General features: G+C 38.7%; 2 protein-coding genes across 2 annotated transcripts in view; one reads left to right on the forward strand and one right to left on the reverse strand.

The window, feature by feature from the left end:
- SPDYA (speedy/RINGO cell cycle regulator family member A) overlaps positions 1–2,867 on the forward strand; it is a 43,033-nt gene extending 40,166 nt beyond the window's left edge. The window contains exon 6 of the mRNA XM_003411953.4: positions 1,614–2,867. Coding sequence (XP_003412001.1) covers positions 1,614–1,705 — 92 coding nt within the window. The 3' untranslated portion in view covers positions 1,706–2,867. The remainder of the gene's footprint in view (positions 1–1,613) is intronic.
- On the reverse strand, positions 2,018–19,949 carry TRMT61B (tRNA methyltransferase 61B). The gene is given in 10 exon segments (XM_023550561.2): positions 2,018–2,172; positions 3,041–3,174; positions 3,176–3,253; positions 3,908–3,972; positions 3,974–4,000; positions 8,234–8,424; positions 17,602–17,704; positions 19,096–19,242; positions 19,244–19,335; positions 19,338–19,949. Coding segments are annotated over 10 exon segments (1,446 nt in total). The 5' UTR covers positions 19,861–19,949; the 3' UTR covers positions 2,018–2,086.
- Positions 19,950–24,853: the final 4,904 nt, after the last annotated feature.

Genomic DNA, 24,853 nt, shown 5'->3' on the forward strand with positions numbered 1-24,853 from the left:
GGAGGAGTGGAGAAAGGGCTTAAGGTGGACTTTGACTAACTATACAGATAAATGCTTAGGTAGTTCGGTCTTCAACTCCTGACCAAAGAGGTCAAGAGGTGTTAGAAAGCTTTTGTTCAGTTCAACAACGACTGAGCACAGTATGCTGAACAGAAACTTAACTATTCTATATGAAACAGGAGTAAAGCGCAGAAGTTTTCTTTGCTCTTAAGCTACCCCCTTCTCCAAGTAGTACCATTAGGGTCTGGCACATAACAAGCACTGAATAACAAAACAATGAATGAATGACAGAACTTTGCTACTAGTTAAATAGAAGAATGGAAGGGGGAGTATTCCTTGACAGAACTTAAAAATGTACTTCGGAGCTTCTGTATATCTGAAAATGTTAGAAAAACTATAAAGGCATTACTGTTGAATGAATGTTCAGATAGTTATATAGAAATAAGACACCAGAAGAATACTCCTGCTCCGATTCAATCAGTTCTCCCCAACTGCAGCTAGAAGTGATTTTTTCCAACACAAATCAAATATGTTACCTTTACTTAGTTAAATCCTTCAATGGTACCCCGTTTTTCTTAGAATAGACAAACTCCGTCACAAGCCTACAAGATCCTGCATGGCCTGACCCCTGCCTATCTTCCCAGCCTTACTTCTGCAGTCCACCTTTCACTCAACCCCATTATCCCTGGCCTTTCCCCACCACAGTTAACTCCTACTTATCATTCACATCTCAGTTCAGTTGTCACTTGCTTGGGTAATTACTTGACTAGAGCAAAACCCCTCATAGTACCCTGTACTTCTTTTGAACACTTACAACAGTTTTAGTTATATATCTGTGTGATTATTCAGTGTCTAGCTCTACGATAGACAGTAAAGTCTATAAAGGCAGGGGTTTTAGTTGAAAATTTTCCACATTCTGAGAAATAGGTACACTGTTTTTAGAATACATATTATTTAAAATAATTTTAGCCTTAAAAATAAATCCAGGAATAGCAGCATTTATCCTCCCAGGCCCTACTACTTTAAAACCTATAACACATTCATATGTAAACAACGGCTTAACCACTCTAAGCTTATTTGCTTATTTATAAAATACGGATAATCTTAAGGAGAAGTTGTGCATATTAAATGAAATAATATATATAAATTTCTTAAAACAATGTGTAAAACCAAAAAAAAAAAAAAAAAACCAAACCCATTGCTGTCACGTCAATTCCGACTCATAGCGACCCTATAGGACAGAGTAGAACTGCCCCATAGAGCTTCTAAGTAGTGTCTGGTGGATTTGAACCATTGACCTTTTGGTTAGCAGCCATAGCTCTTAACCTCTATACCACCAGGGTTTCCAAACAATGCATGGCTTATTGTAAATGCTCAAAACTACTGCCTATGAATAATAAATCCTATTCCTAATTAATTCTTGTTTATAAAGTACATTTCCCCAAACATTTGATTTACATAATAACATTACACCAGTATTTCTGTTTTCCCCTACTTTTTGCTGTAACCTAGATTTCACTGTTACTTTTTAATATACATACATGTCATTAAAATATGTATTTAAAATACACAAATACATAAAATTTATCTTAAAATGCTTATTTTATTTTCAGTAGCCAATGATCATCAATCAAACAAAGAAAAGAAAACTAACTTCATGGAGAAAGACAAATCTATGGAGTGGTTTACAGGAAGTGAAGAATGAGATGGTTCAACTAAACTTGGAATCACTAACTGCAAAATGTCAAACTAACTGTAAGACAGATGTCAAAATGGGACATTTAAGCAGTTTTGCAATGTCATACATCTTTCTTTAGCTCTGGTTATTTTTCAAAACTATATGTAAAAAAGGTTATACAATGATAGTAATAGCTAAAAATACCAATCTATGAAAGCAGTGATTTGCAATATAAAGTTCTATTTTGGTACTTTCCAGTCTTCAATTCAGTTGCTGTCATCTGGGATATTCAGTTAAGTTGTGGTTTGAACTTCCTCAACTTGACAAGAAAAGCTAATTTAAGAAGGGAAAAAGTAAGGTCAATTCAATAATTAGAAGAAAACCATGATTTAATAATGCCTGAAAACATTACTCAACTGTGTGACCAGTTTGCCAGTGTACAGGCCTAGCAATATAGGGAAGTGATCCATATGAGAAATCAGAATAGGATTCTTCTGGTGTAACACAAAATATATACTGTAAGCTAAATAAAATTTTTATAATTTGTTCACAAAAACTGTTAAAATACAAATTACTGCTTCTACTGTAAGTTTTTTCTCCCAGATATTTTTTTCAGCATTTGTTTTAGAGCTACTCTGCCATTTATCTTACATAAATAATTTGTTAGTGTTATATGACAAAATTGTATATAGATACAATCAAAGAGATAAGTCCATATCATAAATCAATGGCTATTTGAAAACTTGTTCATGGCCTAGATAATGTGTACATACAAGGACCTAAATTTAGTTCTTTGAAGAATTCCAGCAGTATTTCAGAAGTTGTTGTTTGGAATATTAGCTATTTGCATACTAAACAAAACCAAACCCAAATCCGTTGAGTCAATTCCAGCTCATAGTGACTGTACAGGACAGAGTAGAACTGCCCCATATGGTTCCCAAGAAGTGCCTGGTGAATTCAAAATGCCAACCTTTTAGTTAGCAGCCATAGCTCTTAAGCACTATGCCACCAGGGTTTCCATTTGCATGTTAGGTCCTATTAAACTCATTCTCTTAGTAATACTCACTGATCTAAATTAAAACATTCCTTAGAATATTTAAACCGTTTCACAATCTAAGCTCCTTCTTAGAAACAAGTAAAATATGAGTATTCTAAGAAGCTCAGTTCTTCAGAGATATCAGTTTACAGAAAAGGCAGGAAAAGTCATTATTTTATCCCTTACAGATTTTAACAGAATAAATACTACATTTCAATTTCTATAGGAAAATAAAATGGGGAATATTTTTAAAATGTATTGGCCAATACACTCATTCTCTATTTTTTTTACTGCAAATACATGCATAACATAAAATTAAAGCTCACCATGGTCATCCTCTTGAAACATCTCACTTTCAACTCCAATTTTCTTTTGAGAATATAATTGTAAATCTGTGCTGATTTTAGGTACTACTTTTTGATATAAAATTCCATTTTTCTGTTTTGCTAAGCAAACCAATGACTTCGCTTGTCTTTTCACACGAGAGAGCAAGTTCACAGATGTGAATTCCAGTTAAAAGTTCAATAACCTGTGTAATGCTTTCAGGAAAGGGAAAGATATCTTAAATTTATACTAAAGTAATAGCTTTATTTTAGGTTCATTACAGCTCTTACCCAAACTGAAATGCTATAATTAAATCAAGGGTGGGAAAAGTGAAAATGAAAGATAGGGCACATAAGCAATTTCACATAATACTAAGTAGAAAATTACAGAGACCATAACTTAACGTTACTGTCCACATTACACTTTAAAATTTTTTTTTCCCAAATTCTAAGAAGAAATATGCATCTTATATTATCATTTATATAAAGGATGGTTTAAACAGCAGTATAATTAAGGAGCCCTGGTGGCACAGTGGTCAAGTGCTTGGCTGCTAACTGAAAGGTCAGCAGTTCAAACCTGCCAGCCACTCGGTGAGAGAAAGATGTGGGAGTCTATATCTGTGAAGATTTACGGCCTTGGAAACCCTATGGGACAGTTATACTCTGCCCTGTAGGGTCGCTATGAGTCAGAATTGACTTGATAGCAGTGGGTTTGGGTAAACTGAATTCGGGACATGTGTTCATTTTATAACAGTTTTACTATGACACATATACCCTACTCAATTACAAAATGAAAATTTTAATTTGACACTTAGATGAAATAAAAGCGTGTTTAAAAATCACATTACAAAGAAAAACCACATTACTCACTTTGCTAGATATACAGCACATATGCCGCCCTGTTTAAGACTTGGGTATAAAACAGGCAAAGCGACTTTGAGGATTCAACATATCCAAAGCTACCTGTGGGGGTTAAAAAGAGAGTTGAGCTGAGTTTTGTTTAAATAACGCACAGGTTTTCTTTTCTTAGTGTGGTGAAATGGCATAATTTTGGAAAGCAATTTCCCAGTTAAAGTATTTCTTTTAAGAATATAGTACTATTAACTGTGACTTTACTGTTCAGCAAAGGGTGTTTATTTTATAGAATTTGTTATAGTACTTAACTATACATAAAAAGCATAATTGCATGTCTTACACTTGGGAATACTAATAATACAGGAATTTTTAAGTTATGTACATATATAAAGTTTAAATGCTTTATCTCAACTTTTGCCAATAGAAATTCACATTATCTCACATACGTTTAAAATTTTTTATGTTCAAAAGAAAAGTCTTGAATATTAATTTTAGAGTTCTCTAAAATGTAAGGACCACATCCCTTATTGATTCTTTATTCTTCATTCAATTGTAGAGTACACGGCTGTACTCATAAAAGATGCTCAATGAATACAATGAGTAAAGAAAGGACTGAAACTTTCAAATAATTAAAAACAAAAATAAATACGGTCAAATATAAAAGAATAATTTTTCTTGGTGGATAACACCAGAAGGCTAAGAGTTGTTAGCACATCAATATACTTACCAAATGATAAATTACTCTATTGTTTATATATTTTTTAACTTTTAATGGACCAAGGGCCATCATTCACTGTTAATTTATTCACTAAATACTTATTGAGCCCCTTCTACAAGGCAAGCATTTTGCTAGGTAGTAAGGGTACAATGAATAGGAGCTTATATACTATTTTGTTTTCACAGAAACTTATATTCTAACAAACGGAAAGATATTAAACAAAAAATAAACATATATGCCAGAGGGTAATTAGTAATACAAACAACTATAAAGCAGAATAAGAGGTATGGGGAGGGACAAGGCAGGGAGAGGAAGCGCATACAGAAGAGACTTCACGAAAATGACTAAGCTTACCATGTGGAAATTTAGAGGGTAAGAATGCAAATACAAATGCTCTAAGGCAACAGGATACTTGGTGAGTCTGAGAAAGAGTAAGGAGGCCACTGTCACTGCAGTGGAGAAAAAAGAAAATGATATGAGGTGTAAAATGGTGGGGATATGGTAGGAGTTGGGGAGGGCCAGATTATGTAGAACTTTGCAGGCCGTTACGAAGGCTTTAGCTTTAATCAAGCAGTCCCTGGGTGGTGTCAACCGTTTATGCACCCAGCTGCTAACTGAAAAGTTGGAGGTTCGAGTCCGCCCAGAGGCTCTTCGGAAAAAAGGCTCGATGATCTACTTACACAAATCGGTCACTGGAAACCCTGTGGAGCACAGTTTAATCTAACATACATGGGATCGCAATGAGTTGAAGCTGACTTGACAGCAACTGATTGGTAGCTTTACTCAGAATGAGAAAAGCCACTGGAGAGTTTTAAAGAATGACATGATCTACCTTAATTTTCAAAGTATATACATAGGAAACCCTGGTGGCATAGTGGTTAAGTGCTATGGCTGCTAACCAAAGGGACAGCAGCTCGAATCCACCAGGAGCTCCTTGGAAACTCTATGGGGCAGTTCTGCTCTGTCCTACAGGGTCACTACGAGTCGGAATCGACTCAAAGGCACTGGGTTTGGTTTTGGTTTTATACATAGAATGGGAAACCCTGGTGACGTAGTGGTTAAGTGCTACGGCTGCCAACCAAACGGTTGGCAGTTTGAATCCTCCAGGTGCTCCTTGGAAACTCTATGGGGCAGTTCTACTCTGTCCTATAGGGTCGCTATGAGTCAGAATTGACTCGACGGCACCAGATGTGGTTTTTGGTTTTTTTATACAAAGAATAAGGAGCCCTGGTGGCACAATCGTTAAGCACTTGGCTGCTAACCAAAAAGGTCAGCAGTTCAAACCTGCCAGCCACTCCATGGGAGAAAGATGTGGCAGTCTGCTTCCATAAAGATTTACAGCCTTGGAAACCCTACAGGGCAATTCTCTATGCTACAGGGTTATGAGTCAGAATCGACTCAAAGGCAATGGGATACATAGAATGGAGAACCTGGGTGGCACAAATAGCCAAACACTGGACTGTTAACTGAAAAACGGGCAGTTCAAATCCACCCAGAGGCACCTCAGAAGACAGGCCTAGTGATCTGCTTCCAAAAAGTCACAGCCTTGAAAACCCTATGCAGCAGTTCTGCTCTGTACACATGGAGTCACCATGAGTCGACCTGACAGCAAGTAACAACAACATACACAGGGCAAGGAAGGATGATGTTGGCTTCCAATAGTAAATAGCAGTGGATGTGGTGAATGACTCAAAGAATCAACATGACAGACATAAACTGGTTCTTAGACAATAGTTTTACTATGTTATTGACAAGGACCAGTGTTAGATAACCAAAAAACCTGCTAAAGCTCTTGAATGCCCTGTTCTCAGTTAACAGCATCACCATTTACCCAGTTGCTCAAACTAGAAACTTAGCGTCATCACTTTCTTTACGTTGAATTCTCTTTTGACAATCTGTGGGGTTTTAATACTTGTTTGAATTAAAGTGATCCAGCCCTACAAATCTACCTCATAAGTACGTCTCAAATTCATCCTATTATTGCTGCCTTAGATCAAGACCTCATCATATCTTGTTGAAATATTACAACAGCTACCTAAGGAGACTTCCAGCCTCCATTCTTCCACTAGAATTATTCTGAAACAGAAATCTGGACATTCTACTCCCCTACTTAAAAATTCATCAAGTTTTCCATTATCTACAAGATAATTTTCATATATGTTAACCTGACATACATACAACATTTCTACATTATCTAATCCCTCATGACTGTGTTTCCAGCTTCATCTCCTCATGCTTACTCATTGTACCCAATTCTATAGCCACAGGGTTTCATAATTCTGAGTTTTTCTAATAACTACTTATATGCCAAAGTGCTGCTCCTTTAAATGTATCATTCATTTCTGACTTATCATAGTATGTAGACACAGTGTAGGTTATGTTTGTTGAATTAAGAAACAAAGGGGTTCAGTAATTCAGAGGAAGATAATAATCCCCCAGCTAGATGATTAAGAGATATTCCATGAAGGAGATGGCCTATGATCTAAGTTTTGAAGGAAAAGAATTTAAGCAGTTGGAGAAAAATGAAAAAGAGAAATAATAATGATGAATACACACACACACACAAAAAAAACCATTTATTTAATGCTCATTATGTACCAGGCACTGTTCTGTGTACTTTATATGAATTATCTCACCAGGTATTTTTGATATTCCTGTGGATGGCCGAAATAGAGCAATTCTTATTTCCACTTACTGAGCTGTAAATATGAGGCCAAACCAGGATGAGGAGAGAGTTACGGCATTTGTGTCCAGTAAGCTGTGCCACTAGAGATGGGAATCACTTCTGATAAAATCATTTCTCTTCTTCTGTGAACTGTGCCTCATTTCTCACTTAGCTTTCTTCATTAAGGTCCTATGATAATCTAGCTTTCCAGGAGCTAATTAAGGAAAGAGAGACTCCTTACCTAAACCTGTCTATAGTGTCAAGCTGTGAGCTGTTAAGTGGCATCACCAAGGATGCGGCAGCTTTTACTAGAATTCTGAAACTTTGAAGCCAGCTAGTCCCTCCATGTCCCATGTCGCCGCCATCTTTGGTTAGAATATCCTTCTCTCTTGTTATCTATACTTTTATCTTCATAATAATGTGTACTGTTTCTCCCCTAATTCACCCTTCCACTGCTCCTCTTCCTCACAAATCCCTCCTCTCCACTTTCTTGAACTTCGTTCATGATAAATTCTATCCTCAACATCTTTAAAGAACACTCCTCTACATCTTAACTGTCTAAAGATGCCTCTTGCCTGCTCCCTCTCAAATGGAAGCTATGTATTCCCTCAAATATCAAAACATGAAGTCAGGCTCAACATGTTCCCAATGCTGCTTCCAAGTTATCACACCTCCATCCTGGAAACGCTCAGGTTCATCATGCCCAACTACTCCTCTTAGTCTCTGGTTGTTACCCCACATTTATTGACAACTTTGGCACCTGACTAGATGTTTCTCTCTGCTCCAGATCCCACCATGATCATTAGGGGCATTGAAGGAAAATATTCTTCCCACCCTTAGAGACAGAAATGGGGCAAATAATGAAGGAAGACCTTTGCCCATACAAAAGAAGCCTGGTCCTGTTTTTCTTGTACTCTGTATTAATAACATAAGACCTACTTTCCTTGCGAAAACTTACTGCATCAAATGTGAAGGATTTCATGTCGTCGGTTGCTCCTGAAATATCCTTATGAATAAAATCCACATTGTCTGGCCACTCTTTCACATGACTTATTTTCCATGAATCACGCCATTGTTTGTAATTCTTCTTAGCCAGATCATGGTGGTCTTTTCTTATTTCAAACCTTATCACTTGCCCTTTTGATCCAACTTAATTAAATAAAAAATAACTTATGACATTTCATAGTACTACTCAGTTTATAAAGAGAGTGTCAAACATTAATTTTGCAAGGGTATTACATGTACATGAAAAAATAATTCAAAGAGTTCAGGGTTACAAAAGTTTCCATCCCATCCCTGACCCCAATCTCTCATTAGAGGCAGCCATATTGCCAGTTACTTGCCTTTCCCAAGATAGTAGACACCTACACCAGTGTGCAAGTATCTCTCTGTGTTCTTAACACACATCGTGGCAAATTATACACATTGTCCTGTACCTTCTTTTCTTACTTAACAACACCATTTCAGTGATTATGGACTTACCTCATTCTTTTTAACAGTTATTATATTCCATTATATGGCTACGCCATAGTTCATTTACCAGTTACCTTCCAATGAACGTTTAGCTGTTTCCAGTCTTATGGTCTTACAAACAATACTATGATGAAAATTCTTATGCCTAAGTTTTTGTACAAATGAGCCAGTATATCTACAGGATAAAGCCCTAAAAATGGAATTGCTGACTGAAGAGGTATTGGTATTTTTATTTTGAAAATTATTACCAAATTGTCCTCCAAAAAAGTGGTACCAATTTACACTTCTGTATCACTCTAATAATAAATACCAAAACCCATAACCAAACCCTTTGCCATCGAGTCGATTCTGACTCATAGTGAACTTATAGGTCAAAGTAGAACTGCCCCACCATAGGGTTTCCAAGGAGCTGCTGGTGGATTCAAACTGCCAACCTTTTGGTTAGCAGCTGTGCTCTTAACCACTGCACCACCAGGGCTCCATAATGAATACAGTTAACCTGCAAAAGCTGGAACCTGTGAAAGGCAGCAACCTGTCAGAGAAGGAAAACTAAAATATCTTCCACTAAAAGAAATGATAGAAAAGTGGTAAGACATGCACCTTGTCAAAGGCAGAAAACATGCAAGACCCAGAAAAACACAACAGTCCCCTTCGAGCTCTCGACTCTCACAGGTTTCACTGTAGTTTTAATGGCATTTCTTTTGCTATGAATGAGGCTGAGTCTTTCACATATTTAAAGCTATTTGTATTTTTACGTGTGTCAGAAGAACTTTTAAACTGTTTAGCATAGTACTGCAGTTCCAGAGAAGACTGCTACATTTTAACTTAAGCCAAGTAATCTTCCACCCTCTTCTATCTGAGGCAATTTGATACTATTTGGAGGCTGTCCCACCTCAGTCAGTCTGATTTTACTAAGAAAAACTTTAAATTCCAGAATGTCTTTGGAAACATAACTCCAGCTGTAAGTCATTATGTTCTCAGGGAATAAAAATTAATGTTAATAATAGCACAAGCTAAACAATTGGAGGAAAAAATTATGGAGGGAAATCATCCATTCCAAAGTTAAAACCAAAAACAAACCTGTTGCTGTCGAGTCAATTCCAACTCATAGCTGCCTCACAGGACAGAGAAGGACTGCCCCATAGGGTTTCCAAGGAGTGCCTGGTGGATTTGAACTGCCGACCTTTTGGATAGCAGCAGTAGCTCTCAACCAGTGTGCCACCAGGCCTCCATTCCAAAGTTAAATAGCAATAATTTCTTGACTACTCATAGTTTGGGACTATTCATGCCACAATACTCCTCTGACAGTAGCCTCACAATTTGTTATAAATTCACATTGTTAAGTGAAAGCATTCATTTATGAATTTGTCACATATTGTGAAGGAATGACTGCCTTTAACTATGTACAGAAAAGAGTCAAACAAAAGATCTGTGGAACCAGAATGAATTTACTAACCTAGTATAATCTGGATTATGTGTGTATGTGATGGGAATAGGCCAAAGAGCAAACGGTTTAATTTCAATTTATTTCTTTTTGTAATCTTTATAAAATCTACCCAAAGAGAATGCTGTGACTGCTCGGCAGTCTATTATTAGGTGAAGAAGGGGACATGGCACAAGCAGCCAGACAAGCCAAAGCAAACCTGACTCCCGGAGAGGGGAGGAGAGGCTGCAGCCAGTTTATATCCCTCTGTGGGTCATCAGACATGAACAGGAACAGTGGCTCAGATGACTTATCTATGACCCATTTTCAAATCCAGCAAACCCAAATTTGGATTCTTTCCAAATTTGTGACAAATTCATAAATGAATGCTTTCACTTAACAATGTGAATTTATAACAAAGTGTGAGGCTACTGTCAGATCAAAGGCATGTTCCTTACCCTCTAGAAGCTCACAGTGTGGAGTCCAGTAGTGAGACAGACATGTAAACAAACACATGACAATGTCAAAGCTGTGTCACAGTAATAAGTACAGGACACAAGACTACGTGTAGGAGAGGAACACAAGGGTGGAAGAAGCTCCTTGGATGCGGCAGGAGATGAAGGTTGAGGGGTTGGCTGGGAAGCAAATGAGGAAGAGCATTCCAGACCTGGCATGCAAAGGCAGGGGAACCAGGGAGAGCCTGGGTCGTTTAGGGGACTAAAAGCCAGTCAATACTAGTGGAGAATAAAATACGAGATGAAGAATAGTGAGAAATGAGACGGGCCAGATGGTTAGGCGCCCGTGTACCTTGCTAAAAATACTGCATTTTACCCTAAGGAGACCGCGGAACCACTTACAAAGCTTTAACAGAGCATATCAGATTGCATTTAGAAAGATCGTTCTTTGGAGAAAGACCTGGAAGAACCACAGAGGAGGCAAGGAAACTAAAAAATAGTACAGTGTAGGGGTTAAGAGCACGTTCTCTGGAGCCACAGTTGCTGGGTTCTGTCACTTCCTAGCTGTTGGCGCTGGAATGTTACTTAATGATTCATGCTTCTGCTCCCTCCGCTGTTCAATGAGGATAATAATAGTATGAGTTGGAAATGACTCAATGGCAACAGGTTTGTTTTTTTTTTTAATTTCAGGATTATTTTGAGATTGAACGATCTGTTCTCTGTATAGTGTTTAAAACAGTGTCTGATACTTAAAGTATTTGTTATCATTTTATTATAATTATGTATCTGGATGCAACATAGTAAAGATGATAAAAGGCCTGAGAGTAAGGATGCAGTAAAGGTAGGTTCAAAAGATATTCGATAGAATTTGACTGTGGTGACATATTGGATTTCGAAGAATCAGGGGACAAGCAAATATTACACTTAATGGTGAAATATTGAAAGTTCTTCCCCCCACCCTGAAAGGGATTGGACACAGATGCCCTCTATCTCACCGTGTTCTTTAACACTGAGCTGAAAGTTCTAGACACTGCAGTAAGGAAAGGGGAGGGAAAAGGAATTAGAAATGATAATAATTCACAGACATCATCATCATGTACACAGAAATCTAAAAAGAACCTATAGTAAACTAATAACGTTGTTGTCGTTAGGTGCCGTCGAGTGGGTTTCACATGTATATGATGCGATTGAAAATACCATGGCTTGGGTCAGACGCACCTTAGTCTTCAGGGTGACATCTTTGCTCTTCAACACTTTAAAGAGGCCCTTTGCAGCAGATTTACCCAGTGCAATGCATCTTTTGATTTCTTGACTGCTGCTTCCATGGGTGTTGATTGTGGATCCAGGTAAAATGGAATCCTTGACAACTTCAATCTTTTCTCCATTTATCATGATGTGGCTTATTGTTCCAGTTGTGAGGATTTTTGTTTTCTTTATGTTGAGGTGTAACCCATACTGAAGGCTGTGGTCTTTGATCTTTGGCAGTAAGTGCTTCAAGTCCTCTTCACTTTTAGCAAGGGTATGTCATTTGCATAATGCAGGTTGTTAATGAGTCCTCCTCCAATCCCGATGCCTCGTTCTTCTTCATATAGTCCAGCTTCTTGGATTATTTGCTCAGCATACAGATTAAATAGGTATGATGAAAGGATACAACCCTGACGCACACCTTTCCTGACTTTAAACCACTCAATATCCCCTTGTTCTGTCTGAACAACTGACTCTTGATCTCTGTAAAGTTTCCTCATGAGCACAATTAAGTGTTCTGGAATTCCCATTCTTCACGATGTTATCCATAATTTGTTATGATCCACACAGTAGAATGCCTTTGTATAGTCAATAAAACACAGGTAAACATGTACCACTGTACATGTTCTGGTATTGTCTGCTTTCACCAGGATCCATCTGACATCAGCAATGACATCCCTGGTTCCACGATCTCTTCTGAATCCAGCCTGAATTTCTGGCAGTTCCTTGTCAATATATTGCTGCAGTCGTTTTTGAATGATCTTCAGTGAACTTTTGCTTGTATGTGATATTAATATTGTTTGATAATTTACACATTTGGTTGGATCACCTTTCTTGGGAATAGGCATAAATATGGATTTCTTTCAGTCGGTTGGCCAGATAGCTGTCTTCCAAATTTCTTGGCGTAGATAGGTGAGCACTTCCAGCGCTGCATCCGTTTGTTGAAATATCTCAACTGATATTCCATCAATTCCTGGAGCCTTGTTTTTTGACAGTGCCTTCAGTGCAGCTCGAACTTCTTCTTTCAGTACCATCAGTTCCTGATCATATGCCACCTCTTGAAGTGGTTGAACGTCGACTAATTCTTTTTGGCATAATGACTCTGTGTATTCCTTCCATCTTCTTTTGATGCTTCCCGCGTCATTTAATATTTTCCCCATAGGATCCTTCACTGTTGCAACTCGAGGCTTGAATTTTTTCTTCAGTTCTTTCAGCTTGAGAAATGCCAAATGTGTTCTTCCCCTTTGGTTTTCTATCTCCAACTCTTTGCATGTGTCATTATAATACTTAGTCTTCTTGAGCCGCCCTTTGAAATCTTCTGTTCAGTTCTTTTACTTCATCATTTCTTCCTTTTGCTTTAGCTGCTTGACATTCGAGAGCAAGTTTCAGAGTCTCCTCTGACATCCATCTTGGTCTTTTCTTTCTTTCCTGTTTTTTCAACGATCTCTTGCTTTCTTCATGTATGATGTCCTTGCACAACTCCTGATTGCACGTTCAAACAATTTCAGACTGTAGAAGCTGATAAAAATCTTCAATTTCTTCATCTCTGGCCTTAGTGGTTGGTGCGTAAATTTGAATAATAGTTGTACTAACCGGTCTTCATTGTAGGCATATGGATATTACCCTATCACTGACAGCGTTGTACTTCAGGATAGATCTTGAAATGTTCTTTTTTGACGATGAATGCAACACCATTCCTCTTCAAGTTGGCATTCCTGGCATAGTAGACTATATGATTGTCCGATTCAAAACGGCCAATACCAGTCCATTTCAGCTCACTAACGCCTAGGATATCAACGTTTATGCATGCCATTTCATTTTTGATGTTTTCCAATTTTCCTAAATTCATACTTCATACATTCCAGGTTCCGATTATTAATGAATGTTTGCAGCTGTTTCTTCTCATTTTGAGTTGGGTCACATCAGCAAATGATGGTCCTGAAAGCTTTACTCCATCCACGTCATTAAGGCTGACTGCACTTTGAGGAGGCAGCTCTTCCCCAGTCATCTTTTGAGTGCCTTCCAACCTGGGGGGCTCATCTTCCAGCACTGTATCAGACAATGTTCCGCTGCTATGCATAAGGTTTTCACTGGCTAATGCTTTTCAGAAGTAGACTGCTGGGTCATTCTTCCTAGTCTGTCTTAGTCTGGAAGTGCAGCTGAAACCTGTCCTCCATGGGTAACCCTGCTGGTATCTGAATACCGGTGGCATGGCTTCTGGCATCACAGCAAAAGGCAAGCCCCCACAGTATGACAAACTTACAGACACGTGGGAGAAACTAGTAATAGGTCAATATAAAAAGTCAGTTGTATTTGTATGTATCAGCAATAAGCAAAAAGTGAAAGTTTAAAATTAAACTATTTCCCACAGCATGAGAAAACATCAAATACCTAGTAATAAACCAATAAAAATGTACAAGACGGCTACATAGAAAACTATGAAACATTGCTGAGAGAAATGAAAGACGTACATAATATGGAGGGGTATACTGTGTTTGTAGATCTCAAAGCTCAGTAATATTAAGGTATCAATTTTACCTAAATTGAGCTACAGATTAAATGTAATCCCAATCAAAATCCCAGTAAATTTAATTGTATGGATTATTAATTTATATGGAAATGCAAAGGGTCAAGAATAGCATGACAATCTTTTAGAAAAAAGAAAAAAATTAAAGTTGAGGGAACTAAATTACCAGATGTCAAGACTTGTTAGTATTTGCACAATTAAAAAACAATGACTAGAAACAAACCCATACATATATGATCATTTGATTTTTCACAAGAGCGACACTGCAGTGCAGTGAAAAAAAGAATGGCTTTTGCAATAAATTGTTCTGAGTCAACTGGTTTACCATAAAGAAAAAATGAAATCTTGACTGCCTCCTCACCCTGTCTGCCAAAATCACTTCCAGGTGGACTACAGACTTAAACGTGAAAGCTAAAGCAAACTTTTCAGAAGATAATATAAGAAAATATCTTCATGACCTTGGAGTAGATAAAGATTTCTTAATTAGCTCACAAAAGGTACTAACCATAAAGGAAAAGATTGATAAATTGACTTCATGAAAAATAAGAACATATGATCATCAAAAGACCATTAAGCTAGTGAAAAGGCAAGCCACAAAGAGGAAAAAGATATCTGATATATATATATATATATATATTTTTCAGCAAATGACTCATAAGCAGAATATATAAGGAACACATCCATTTTAAAAAATGGGTAAAAAACCTGAACAGGCTCTAAGATACAACTATTGGTCTCTTACATCCCAAGCAAAGAAGAATTAAGAAAACCAAAGACCCAAGGGAATATTTAATCCAAAGGACTAATAGACCACATGAACTACAACATACACGAACCCAAGACCAGAAGAACTAGATGGTGCCCAGCTACCACTACCAACCGCTCTGACTGGGATCACAACAGAGGGTCCCAGACAGAGTGGGAGAAAAATTGTAGAACAAAAAATCAAATTCTCAAAAAAGACCAGACTTACCGGTCTGACAGAGACTGGAGGAACCCCGAGACTATGGCCCTAAGACACCCTTGTGACCTGGAACTGAAGCCATTCCTGGAGACCACCTTTCAGCCAAACCATAAACAGACCCATAAAATAGTAACACCCAAGAGGAATGCACTCCTTAAAGCAATCAATTATATGAGATCCAAAGGGCAGCATTTGCCCAAAAGCAAAGATGAGAAGGCAGGAAGGAGTAGAAAACCAGGACAAAAGGGAACAGGGAAACTACGATGGCAATGGGGAGAGTGCTGACACACTGTGGGGAATGCAACCAATGTCATGGAACACCTTATGTACAAACTATCGAATGGAAAACTAGTTTGCTCTGCAAACCTTCACCTAACGCACAATGAAAAAAAAAAAAAACCCTGAACAGGCACTTCACATAAGAGGATATCAAATGGCCGATAAAATATATTCAACATCATTATTAGTCATCAAGGAAATGCAAATTAAAACCATACAGAGATATAGCCATAGAACGGCTAAAATTAAAAAATCTACCACCACCAAGAGAAACAACCAAACATGTGCCTCCTTTTGGAAGAACACAACATTTCCTATGAAGCAATCTTGGGGGAAGAAAAGGCAACCTAAACCTTATTAAACTTCTAGATCTGGGATCAGCAAACTATGGTCCACAGGCTGAATCTGGCCTGCTCTCTGTTTTTGTAAATAAAGGTTTATTAGACACAGCCTCACTCATTCATTTATGTATTTTCTATAGCTGCTTTTGCACTATAACAGCAGAATTGAGTCGCTGCAACAGAGACGACATGGCCCGCAAAGCCTAAAATGTTTTCTATATGCCCTTTACTGAAAAAATTTTCTAAAACTTTTTCTAGATCTAGTCACCGATTTAAGTCAATAGAAAGGACAGAGGAACATGTTAAATTACACAGGGGGACACAGAAGTGGCCACAGTTGTTGCAGCTGGGTAATGGGAATATGACAGTTCATTTAAAAAAAAAAAAAAAATGACAGTTCATACAATTCTGTATACTTTTGTGTACGCCTGAATTTCTCCATAATAAAAAGCAAAACAATATTCATAATAAAAATAACACAAACCAATGATACCAAGTGTTGGTGAGGATGTAAAACAACTGGAAATCTTATACACTGCAAATGGAAGTGTAAATTGGTATAATCTCATTGAAAAACTATTCAGCAGTATCTACTATACCTGAGAGAACATATACCTTATGGCCCAGCAATTTCATTCCTAGGTATATCCTCCACAAAAATGTGTACGTGTGCACCAAAAGACAAGCACAATAATAATGTTCAGAGCAGAGTATTCGAAATATCCAACTCAAATGTCCACCAACAGCAGAATGGATAAATAGATTGGAATGGAATTTACTTAAAATACCACACAGTAACTAAAATGAAAGAACTACTCCTGCATGCGATGGACGAATCTCACAAACACAATGTTGAATTAAAGTTTGCATGTGTGTTGTGTGCCATCGAATCAATTCCAACTCATAGTGACCATATATGGCAGAGTAGAACTGCCCCATAGAGTTTCCCAGGCTGTATGTAATCTTCACGGGAGCAGACCACCAGGTCTTTTCTCTCAAGGAGCTGCTAGTGGCTCAAACTGCCGACCTGATAGCAGTCGAGCACTTAACCTTTGTGCCACCAGGGCTCCTTGAACGAAAGCAGCCAGAATCAAAAGAGTACAAACTGTATGATTCCATTTATATGAGGTTCTAAACAGGCAACCTAATCAATGGTAATAAAAATCAGAGTAGTTGTTACCTTTGGGGGAGACAGGGACTGGGAGGGAGCTTGAGGGAGGCTTCTGTCTGCAGTTAACATTCCCTGTCTTGATCTGGGTAATAACCACATGAGTGTGCTCCCCATATAAAAATTCACTGAAGTATATACTTATCATCTGTGTACCTCATTGTAAGTATGTTATGCTTCAATAAAAAGTTTACTTAATAAAAAAGGTAAAAGCATTAGAAAGTATGGAGGGAGCATTAGAAAGCAAAGAAAATGAAGTGACAGAAACAGATGAACTGGAACAAATATACAGAAAGAGGAAAAATAGTTGCTTACATTTGGTTTCAAAGCAATCACAAAGTTATATGAATTATTTTCCCAAATATTTTTATGTATTTTAACTTTGTTACTATGAAAGAATTGAGTATTTCCTCCGTCCTCTAAATCCAGCTCACTTATCCCAATCTCTTACCTGCTTTGGATAAAAATAAGCTCATTCCACCAGAGCCTGAACCAACTTCTAAAACAGTATCACCTGGGTTGATATTCATCAGCAGCAGCATCATATTCATATCCTGTGATTGAAAAAGAGTCTGGGTGACTCAGTAACCAATAAATACGTACTAGGCACTTACTCTGTACCTGATACTATATTGCATATGGAGAGGAAGGGAGTGAAAAATAGGATCAGACTTTGGTCCTGCCTACAAAAAGTTTGTATTTTGGTAGATAAAATAAGAGAGTGTCAAGAATCAATTAGCAAATAAGGCAGTACTTCAATATAATGCTGAAATTATAGACAATAAGTACAACAGGAGCTCAGACAAGGAAGAGATCAGCGGACTGCCCTATCTTAAAGGCATGAAGAATTTGAGGAAATAACTACAAAGTAGAAACAGCTTTAAACAAAGCAGAGACAGAATAAATACACAGTTTGCCCATCTCAGGAAGGGAGGAAAGGAGAGACCTGAATGTCAGTCTAATGCATTTGAACTTGACCTGGTAAGCATCTGGGCCAAGCCACTGAGGTGACACAAAGGGCATCTCAGGAATATTAATCTAGCAGGGGAATACAAAATGCACTAGGGTAGAGAAAAACTAGAGGCAGGAAGACTAGTTAGGAAGTTATAATCTCCACATGAAATGATGAACCTCTAATTTACAATTAAAATATTAGGGATAAACAGGAGGATCCATCTGCCAAACACTGTAATTGAAGACTTATCTTGTTAACAGAAATATCATGGATGAGAATAAGAGCTGTTTATTGAAACTTTTCTATGTGCCACGCTTCCATAATTAGGAAAACTACTTTCAAACGTTATCTTGTTTAATCAGGATAATAATATGAGATAGGTTTCATCATCCCCATTTTAAAGACAAGCAATCAAAGAGGCTCAGTAATTTGCCCAAGGTCACATAGTCATGCCTTACTTAAGTGAGAAGAAGTATTAAACGGGAAGAAGCATGGATTAATAGAAATGAAATTAGGCCAAGGTAGTATGTCAGTCTGGAGCCCTGGTGACACAGTGGTTAAGAACTTGGCTGCTAACCAAACGGTCATCAGCAGTTTGAATCCACCAGCGGCTCCTTGAAAACCCTGTGGGACAGTTCTGCTCTGTCCTATAGGGTCGCTATGAGTCGGAATCGACTCAACGGCAATGTCAGTCATATCCAGTAAGTCTTAAATACTCGGGTAAATTTTTTTTAATTAATTAAATTATGAGCGTTTCTTCCTAAAATTAGCAACATGGTAACTTTCATCATAAGGTATCCATTGGTTAAAAAAAAAAAAAAAGGCTGAGAACAAGAAAAAAATTTAAATGTTCTGAGGCATGCTTTATGTACATTCATCAGGAGTGTAGGGTTGAGCCAGTTTCCACCAGGGCTCCATCCAATACAGCGGACCTTACTATTGTCTTTGCTCCTTCTGGAACCAACATGCACCTAAACCCCGTCGCATTACCTTTGGATATGATATGGAAGGCCCTCTTTTCATCAATAATACATAGTCTTCCAAGGCCGGCCTCCTCAGCATGAAGTGCTTACCCGAGCAACTCTTCAGCATCTGGCCGGGGAACTTCCCCAAGATCTCGCTGAACAGGACTAGCCCTCAAAAAGTTACTATTTAAATGTCCGGCGTTGCTCAATCTAAATAATTTTTTAAATTGTGTTTCTCTCTTGCCAGTCTCGGCTAAAATCAGCTCCCAGCCCGAAAGGGGCCCTCCCTGGAAGTTGAGTCAGGAAGCTCTGCGACCTCGGTAGCGGACTGATCCAGGGCGGGCTGAGAGTGATCCCCGGATCCTCTGTGTGCGAGATCGAACTGGCCCTGGGCTCCGTTCGAGTCCTCGCTCTCCCGGGGAGGTGACACCTCCCGCGGCGCCAGCGGTCTGACACTCTCCAGTGACGGAAGACATCGAACCCCAATGCCCGGGCGCCGAGAGAGACCTGGAAGCGACTCTGCGCGCAGCCGCACCACTTCGTGCCCTCCTTCTCCATCCCGCGCGTCTCTGCGCGAGGACTCGAAAGATAGTGACCGGGCTCCTCCGAAAGGTTCTCGCCCAAGTTCACCCGGATTGAACAGAGCCCAGGCCTCGGTCGCTTCCGAAGGTGCTGCACGTGCAGCAGCAGGGGGCAGCCGCGCCCGGCCAGCAGCATAGTATCCGGTGCAGGCGCCGTCGCAGACAAGTGACGTACCGGCGGGGGCGGGGCCGCCCTTTCCGGCGGCCATTGCTGCTCAATCTTCCTACGTAGCGGTCTAGGGACTCGCAGCGACGTGGGAGGGACTCCGCGACTGTGGCTGCGCGCGCAGAGGAGGCGACCCGGAGGCCCCGCCTGGGACGCGGGCGTCCCGGCGGCGTTGAGTTACTCTCCGAGGAGGGAGGCCTACTCTTCGTGGAGTAAGGGCAGAGTACCGTTTACCAATCCCTGGTTGCCTCGAGCGGGGTAGGATTGCGACAAAACTTGTCAAAGCGCTGTGTAAACCGTAAAGCAGGATGGTTGTGAGTGCCTAGTCATAGCGACCATGTGGACCTTTTACGTACAACAGAACAAAATGCTGCCCGGCTCTGCACTGTATCAGTGTTACGCCGCTGCCTAACGGTTTTCACTTGCTAATTCTTCCCAGTCTCAGCCGCTGACACCTGTCCACCATAGGTGACCCTGCTGGTGTTTGAAATATCGGTGGCAGAGCTCCCAACATCGCAGCAACACGCAAGTCATCCCAGTAGACAAACTGACAGGCAAGCATACCAGGGTTAGCTCGCTGAAATTAGCAAGATGGCCACCGGGTCACCACCAAGGCGTATAAATGAAACTAGCCCCAGATGTGTTTGACAGACTGCGTTTGGGTGTGCCACCCACTGACCTCCGCCCCTTTGCCAGCTGATGTCTAGCAAATGCCCTTAACATCTGACAAGTCCCTTTTGACTTGCAGTGACCACCAGCCTGATTCCCCCGCCCCGCACCCAGTGGCCCTTGCCTTGTTACTTAAAGCCCAGGGAATGGAAACCCTGGTGGTGTAGTGGTTAAGAACTATGGCTGCCAACCAAAAGGTGGGAAGTTCAAATCCCCCAGGTGCTCCTTGAAAACCCTATGGGGCAGTTCCACTCTGTCCTACAGGGACTATGAGTCTGACTCAACGGCAGTGGATTTGGTTTGGGTAAGGCTCAGAGAGTGTGACAAGGTCAAGAAAAGAGACACTATTGACTATGTGCTTATTTAACGGGATTTTAAAAAACAATTAAAATATTTAGTTACCTAAGTATCTTATTCTTCGAAAAAACTAACCCAAAACGAAACCCGTTGCCATCCAGTCAAAAAAACTAAATAGAAGCATTGTAAAACAGGAAAAGTTATCTACCTTTACAATAGAGTCCAAAGATTAATATTAGAGATCACTAAGCTGCTGTTTGCTTAATGTTAATTCACTTGAAAGTCTAGCAATACCAGACACTGTGAATACTTATTTCATTTAAATTTACAACAACCCTGTGTTAGAAGTTAGTATTCCTGTTTTACACATTAAAAAAAAAAAAAATGGCACAGGGAAATTGAATGATTTAGCCAAGATCCATAGCTGACAAGTGGAAAGTCAGGGTTTTCCATCCTAGTTCAGTCTGGTTAAGCAGTCCATGTTCTGTGTACTATAAAGCCTTCTCAAAGATTGATAAACAGTGCAGTGAAATGAAAAGTTAAAGTCAAAGTCCATACAAAGGGCTATGAATCCAGTGTGAATTCCATTTAAACTTGATAAAAGAAATCTTGTTATTAGTCTGCACTTCGTAAGACCTCAACTATTGGATTTCTCAATGTTAAAAATGGATCAAGAAACTGCTCCTCCCTCTTCCCCCAACTGCGGTGTCTCAATTTTTGTTTTTTTCAGGGAAGTTTATATGACCAATCTTTTCCAAGATCATGGGGCTTTTCTCACTGCCTCTTTTCATTGTAGACTTTCTTGGAGAAAAAGTCATTACTGAATATAAAGTTCTTGAAATTAAGAAAGGTATCATTTCCAAGTATGGGTCTAAGTTGGAACCTCCTGAATTCCAAAACCTATGATGGTTTTTAAACTTATTCCTACTTTGTTGTCTCTTAAGAATGAAACAATATTTGACTATTATTTCAGAAGGAGCAAGAATTGAAAAAAATGGTATATTGACAAATATGTGAAGTATCCTTGATTTCTGAAATAAACTAAGAAATAAATCATATCTTTCCTTTGAATAACAGACACAATGTTGTAAATATTTTGTCCAATATGGAAACCCTGGTGGCATAGTGGTTAAGTGTTAAGGCTGCTAACCAAAGGGTCGGCAGTTTGAATCCACCAGGCACTCCTTGGAAGCTCTGTGGGGCAGTTCTACTCTGTCCTATAGGGTCACTATGAGTCGGAATCGACTCGACAGCACTGGAGTTTTTGGGGTATACACATCTAATGAAATACATTAGTGCATTCTTAAAAGTATAATTTTTCCTTATTCACAGTTTTTAGAGCTTTTAAAATCTCAACAACAACAAGAAAGTCACTGTATGTGCCTTTCTATTTCTGGCTCTGCTCATCTTTTGCTTCCATCTTCCCTATGAAGCTGTGAACTTGAAAATATGAGACATTATCAAGTCATCATGTTTATGATATAAGTCCAAGGAAGACATTGTCTTCCAGTGACAAGTAGTCAAGCAATTACTTTACAGTCCAAATGATGGTCAAGAAATACTGTGGCTGACAACTGACGTTTTTCAATCTCCACTCAAACTAGACCAATTATAGTTCCACAAATGTTCTTCTCTAGCTCTTTGCATGTGCTTCCTCCCTCTATTTTGTACACCTTCCTCTTGTCCTTCAGCAATTAACCTCACATTACCACCATAATGGTGGCTAATACTGACTCAGAAACACTGGGAGAAGAGACTCTCCTTGGTGCTCCCAAAATGCCCTGTCTTTATACCTGTCAGGGCCATGTCACAATGTATGGAAATTGTTTATCCATTTCCCAGGCTAAAGGATAAGATTGTTAAGGAGAGGATGTGTCTTGGTCATCATAATTCCAATGCCTGGCAGACAATATTCCCTCAATAAATATTTGTTGAATAAATGAAGAAAATTGCAAATGAGAAAAAATGCAGCCCTGATACCTTGGCCTCTATAATAAATAATTGAAGGTATAAATATGGCCTAGTTAAATTTAATGGTGTGCTATATTTTGTTCCGTACCTGTAGATGTATTTAGTTCTTTATCAGAACTATTGAAATTCACAGATTGTTTTCTTATTGACCTTTAGCGAAGTATAGAGTATTTAAGTCTAAGAATATAATTGTTTTTCTCTTTTTCATTTTTCCCCCAGCTGCTGCTGAACTTGAATCTAGACTCTATAGAACTTCTTCTCTAGGATTTACTGGTACATTAGCATAAACTGCAAATCTAAATCCAGATCTAGTTTTTAAAACTACTCAAATATGTGTTCCTGTTTTAAAAAATGCATATTTATGCAGCCGGAGGCTCTTCTTACTTATCAGCTCTTCTTACTTATCAGCACTCATCACCCTTCACTAAACACTTTTTTGTTCCTGAATCAGAGGACAGTATGCAGGATGATCCAGAATCAGTTCACTAGCACACTGTGAGCCGTCAAAATTCTAGTAATAATCTCCCCTTTTTCTCTTTTTTTTTTTTTAGAATCTCAAGAAGTGACCAGTCCTCTCTAGGGTTCCTCTCTCAAGGAGGATCCAAGATGTGCAACAGCTCTTTCCTTCTCAGGGTCCTTGTTTTGGAGAATGGACTGGCTCTGCACCACCATCCCTCCCACTCACACTGCTGGCCTCACAGAACCACCTCACTATGTCCCTCCATTCCCCCTCCATCTCTTAGCTGCCACCATCTCACACTGCAGAATTCAACAACCAGTTCTCTGATTTTTAAGTTAATTATGTATGAGGCATTTAAACTTTTTGCTTATGTTCTCTGACTTTGTTCACTAAGCTTATAATGAATGTACATAAAATAAACTCTAAGTCTTAAAACCTTGGGCAAATCCATCCATCTACAAATTAATTAATTCATTTACTGTGCTTAATTGGCTCCTAATCATGCAGATCTCATCTCAGAAGGGCTTCCCTGAACACCCAAGACAAATACTGTTCTAATCTTGCATCTATGCATTGCTTTTATTGTTTAGTTTTTGCAAAATCGCAGTAATATTTTCACTTTTTTTCATACTTACTCTTTCTGTTATAGATTATGAATGAGCATAAGCAGCAGTAAATGCTTTCAGTGACACCTAAGAAAGACCATATACAAGTGTTACCATTATGAGCTTTCACAATACAAGAAATCTGCCTAATTAAGTGACTCACATATGCTTTGTAAGTTCAGACAATTTGGTAAGGTTGTGTATAGGATACAGTGTGGCTGCATGCAAAGGTAGGCAATTCAGAGCTAAGATGGCACTCTGAAGTGTCAGGTACTCCTGGGTGTAGTCTCTATTCCAAAGCTCACCTCTTAGTTTGATACGGTGCTTAAGCTCCAGCCATCATATTCCAATCCCAGTCAGGAAGAAGGAGGAAGAGGAAGAAGGTCATGTCCTCCATATATGCTTCAAATTAGCACATTTTTGTTATTTATCTTTTGATAAACATTGTGTTCTGTAAGAAAGTTAATTCCAAGAACTCTTAGTTATATAGTTGACCCTTCTAATTGTGGTCTCAGTTACAAATGTTCTTTTTAAGTTCTTAAAGTATCAGAATCATTTAAGCTTGCTGTGAGCACAATTCATGTCTCCAACCCCTGTGGTACTACATATTCTTGTGTTTAAGCAGGAGATTTGAAATAAACAATGATAGCACAGTGGTCATAAAGATTAAGAAATAGAACTTGAGTTACTTCAGTTCTGTCATTCTATGTGACTGCTTTGAATTTTCATTTGTGTTTAAAATGTTTCGAATGTAGAGACATCTGAAAGCTACTTAGCTACCCAAAGAAAGACATGAACAAGATATAATTTATTTTGAAATGAGATTTTTATGAATCTCTGCCAGACTTATGTTTAAGACCTTTCCTAAATATTTCTATATCTCTTGCTTTTGTTAAAAAAAAAAAAAAAACTGCTCAAAATTAATACAAAGTGTTGTCTAGCAATTATGTACAAATGTAGATATAGCAGAACTGACTTACTGAACATGAGTATGTGAAGATCAATTTTGCTGAAGTCATAGACAAACCTACAGA

Source organism: Loxodonta africana, chromosome 12, assembly GCF_030014295.1.
Source record: "Loxodonta africana isolate mLoxAfr1 chromosome 12, mLoxAfr1.hap2, whole genome shotgun sequence".
Taxonomy (NCBI): domain Eukaryota; kingdom Metazoa; phylum Chordata; class Mammalia; order Proboscidea; family Elephantidae; genus Loxodonta; species Loxodonta africana.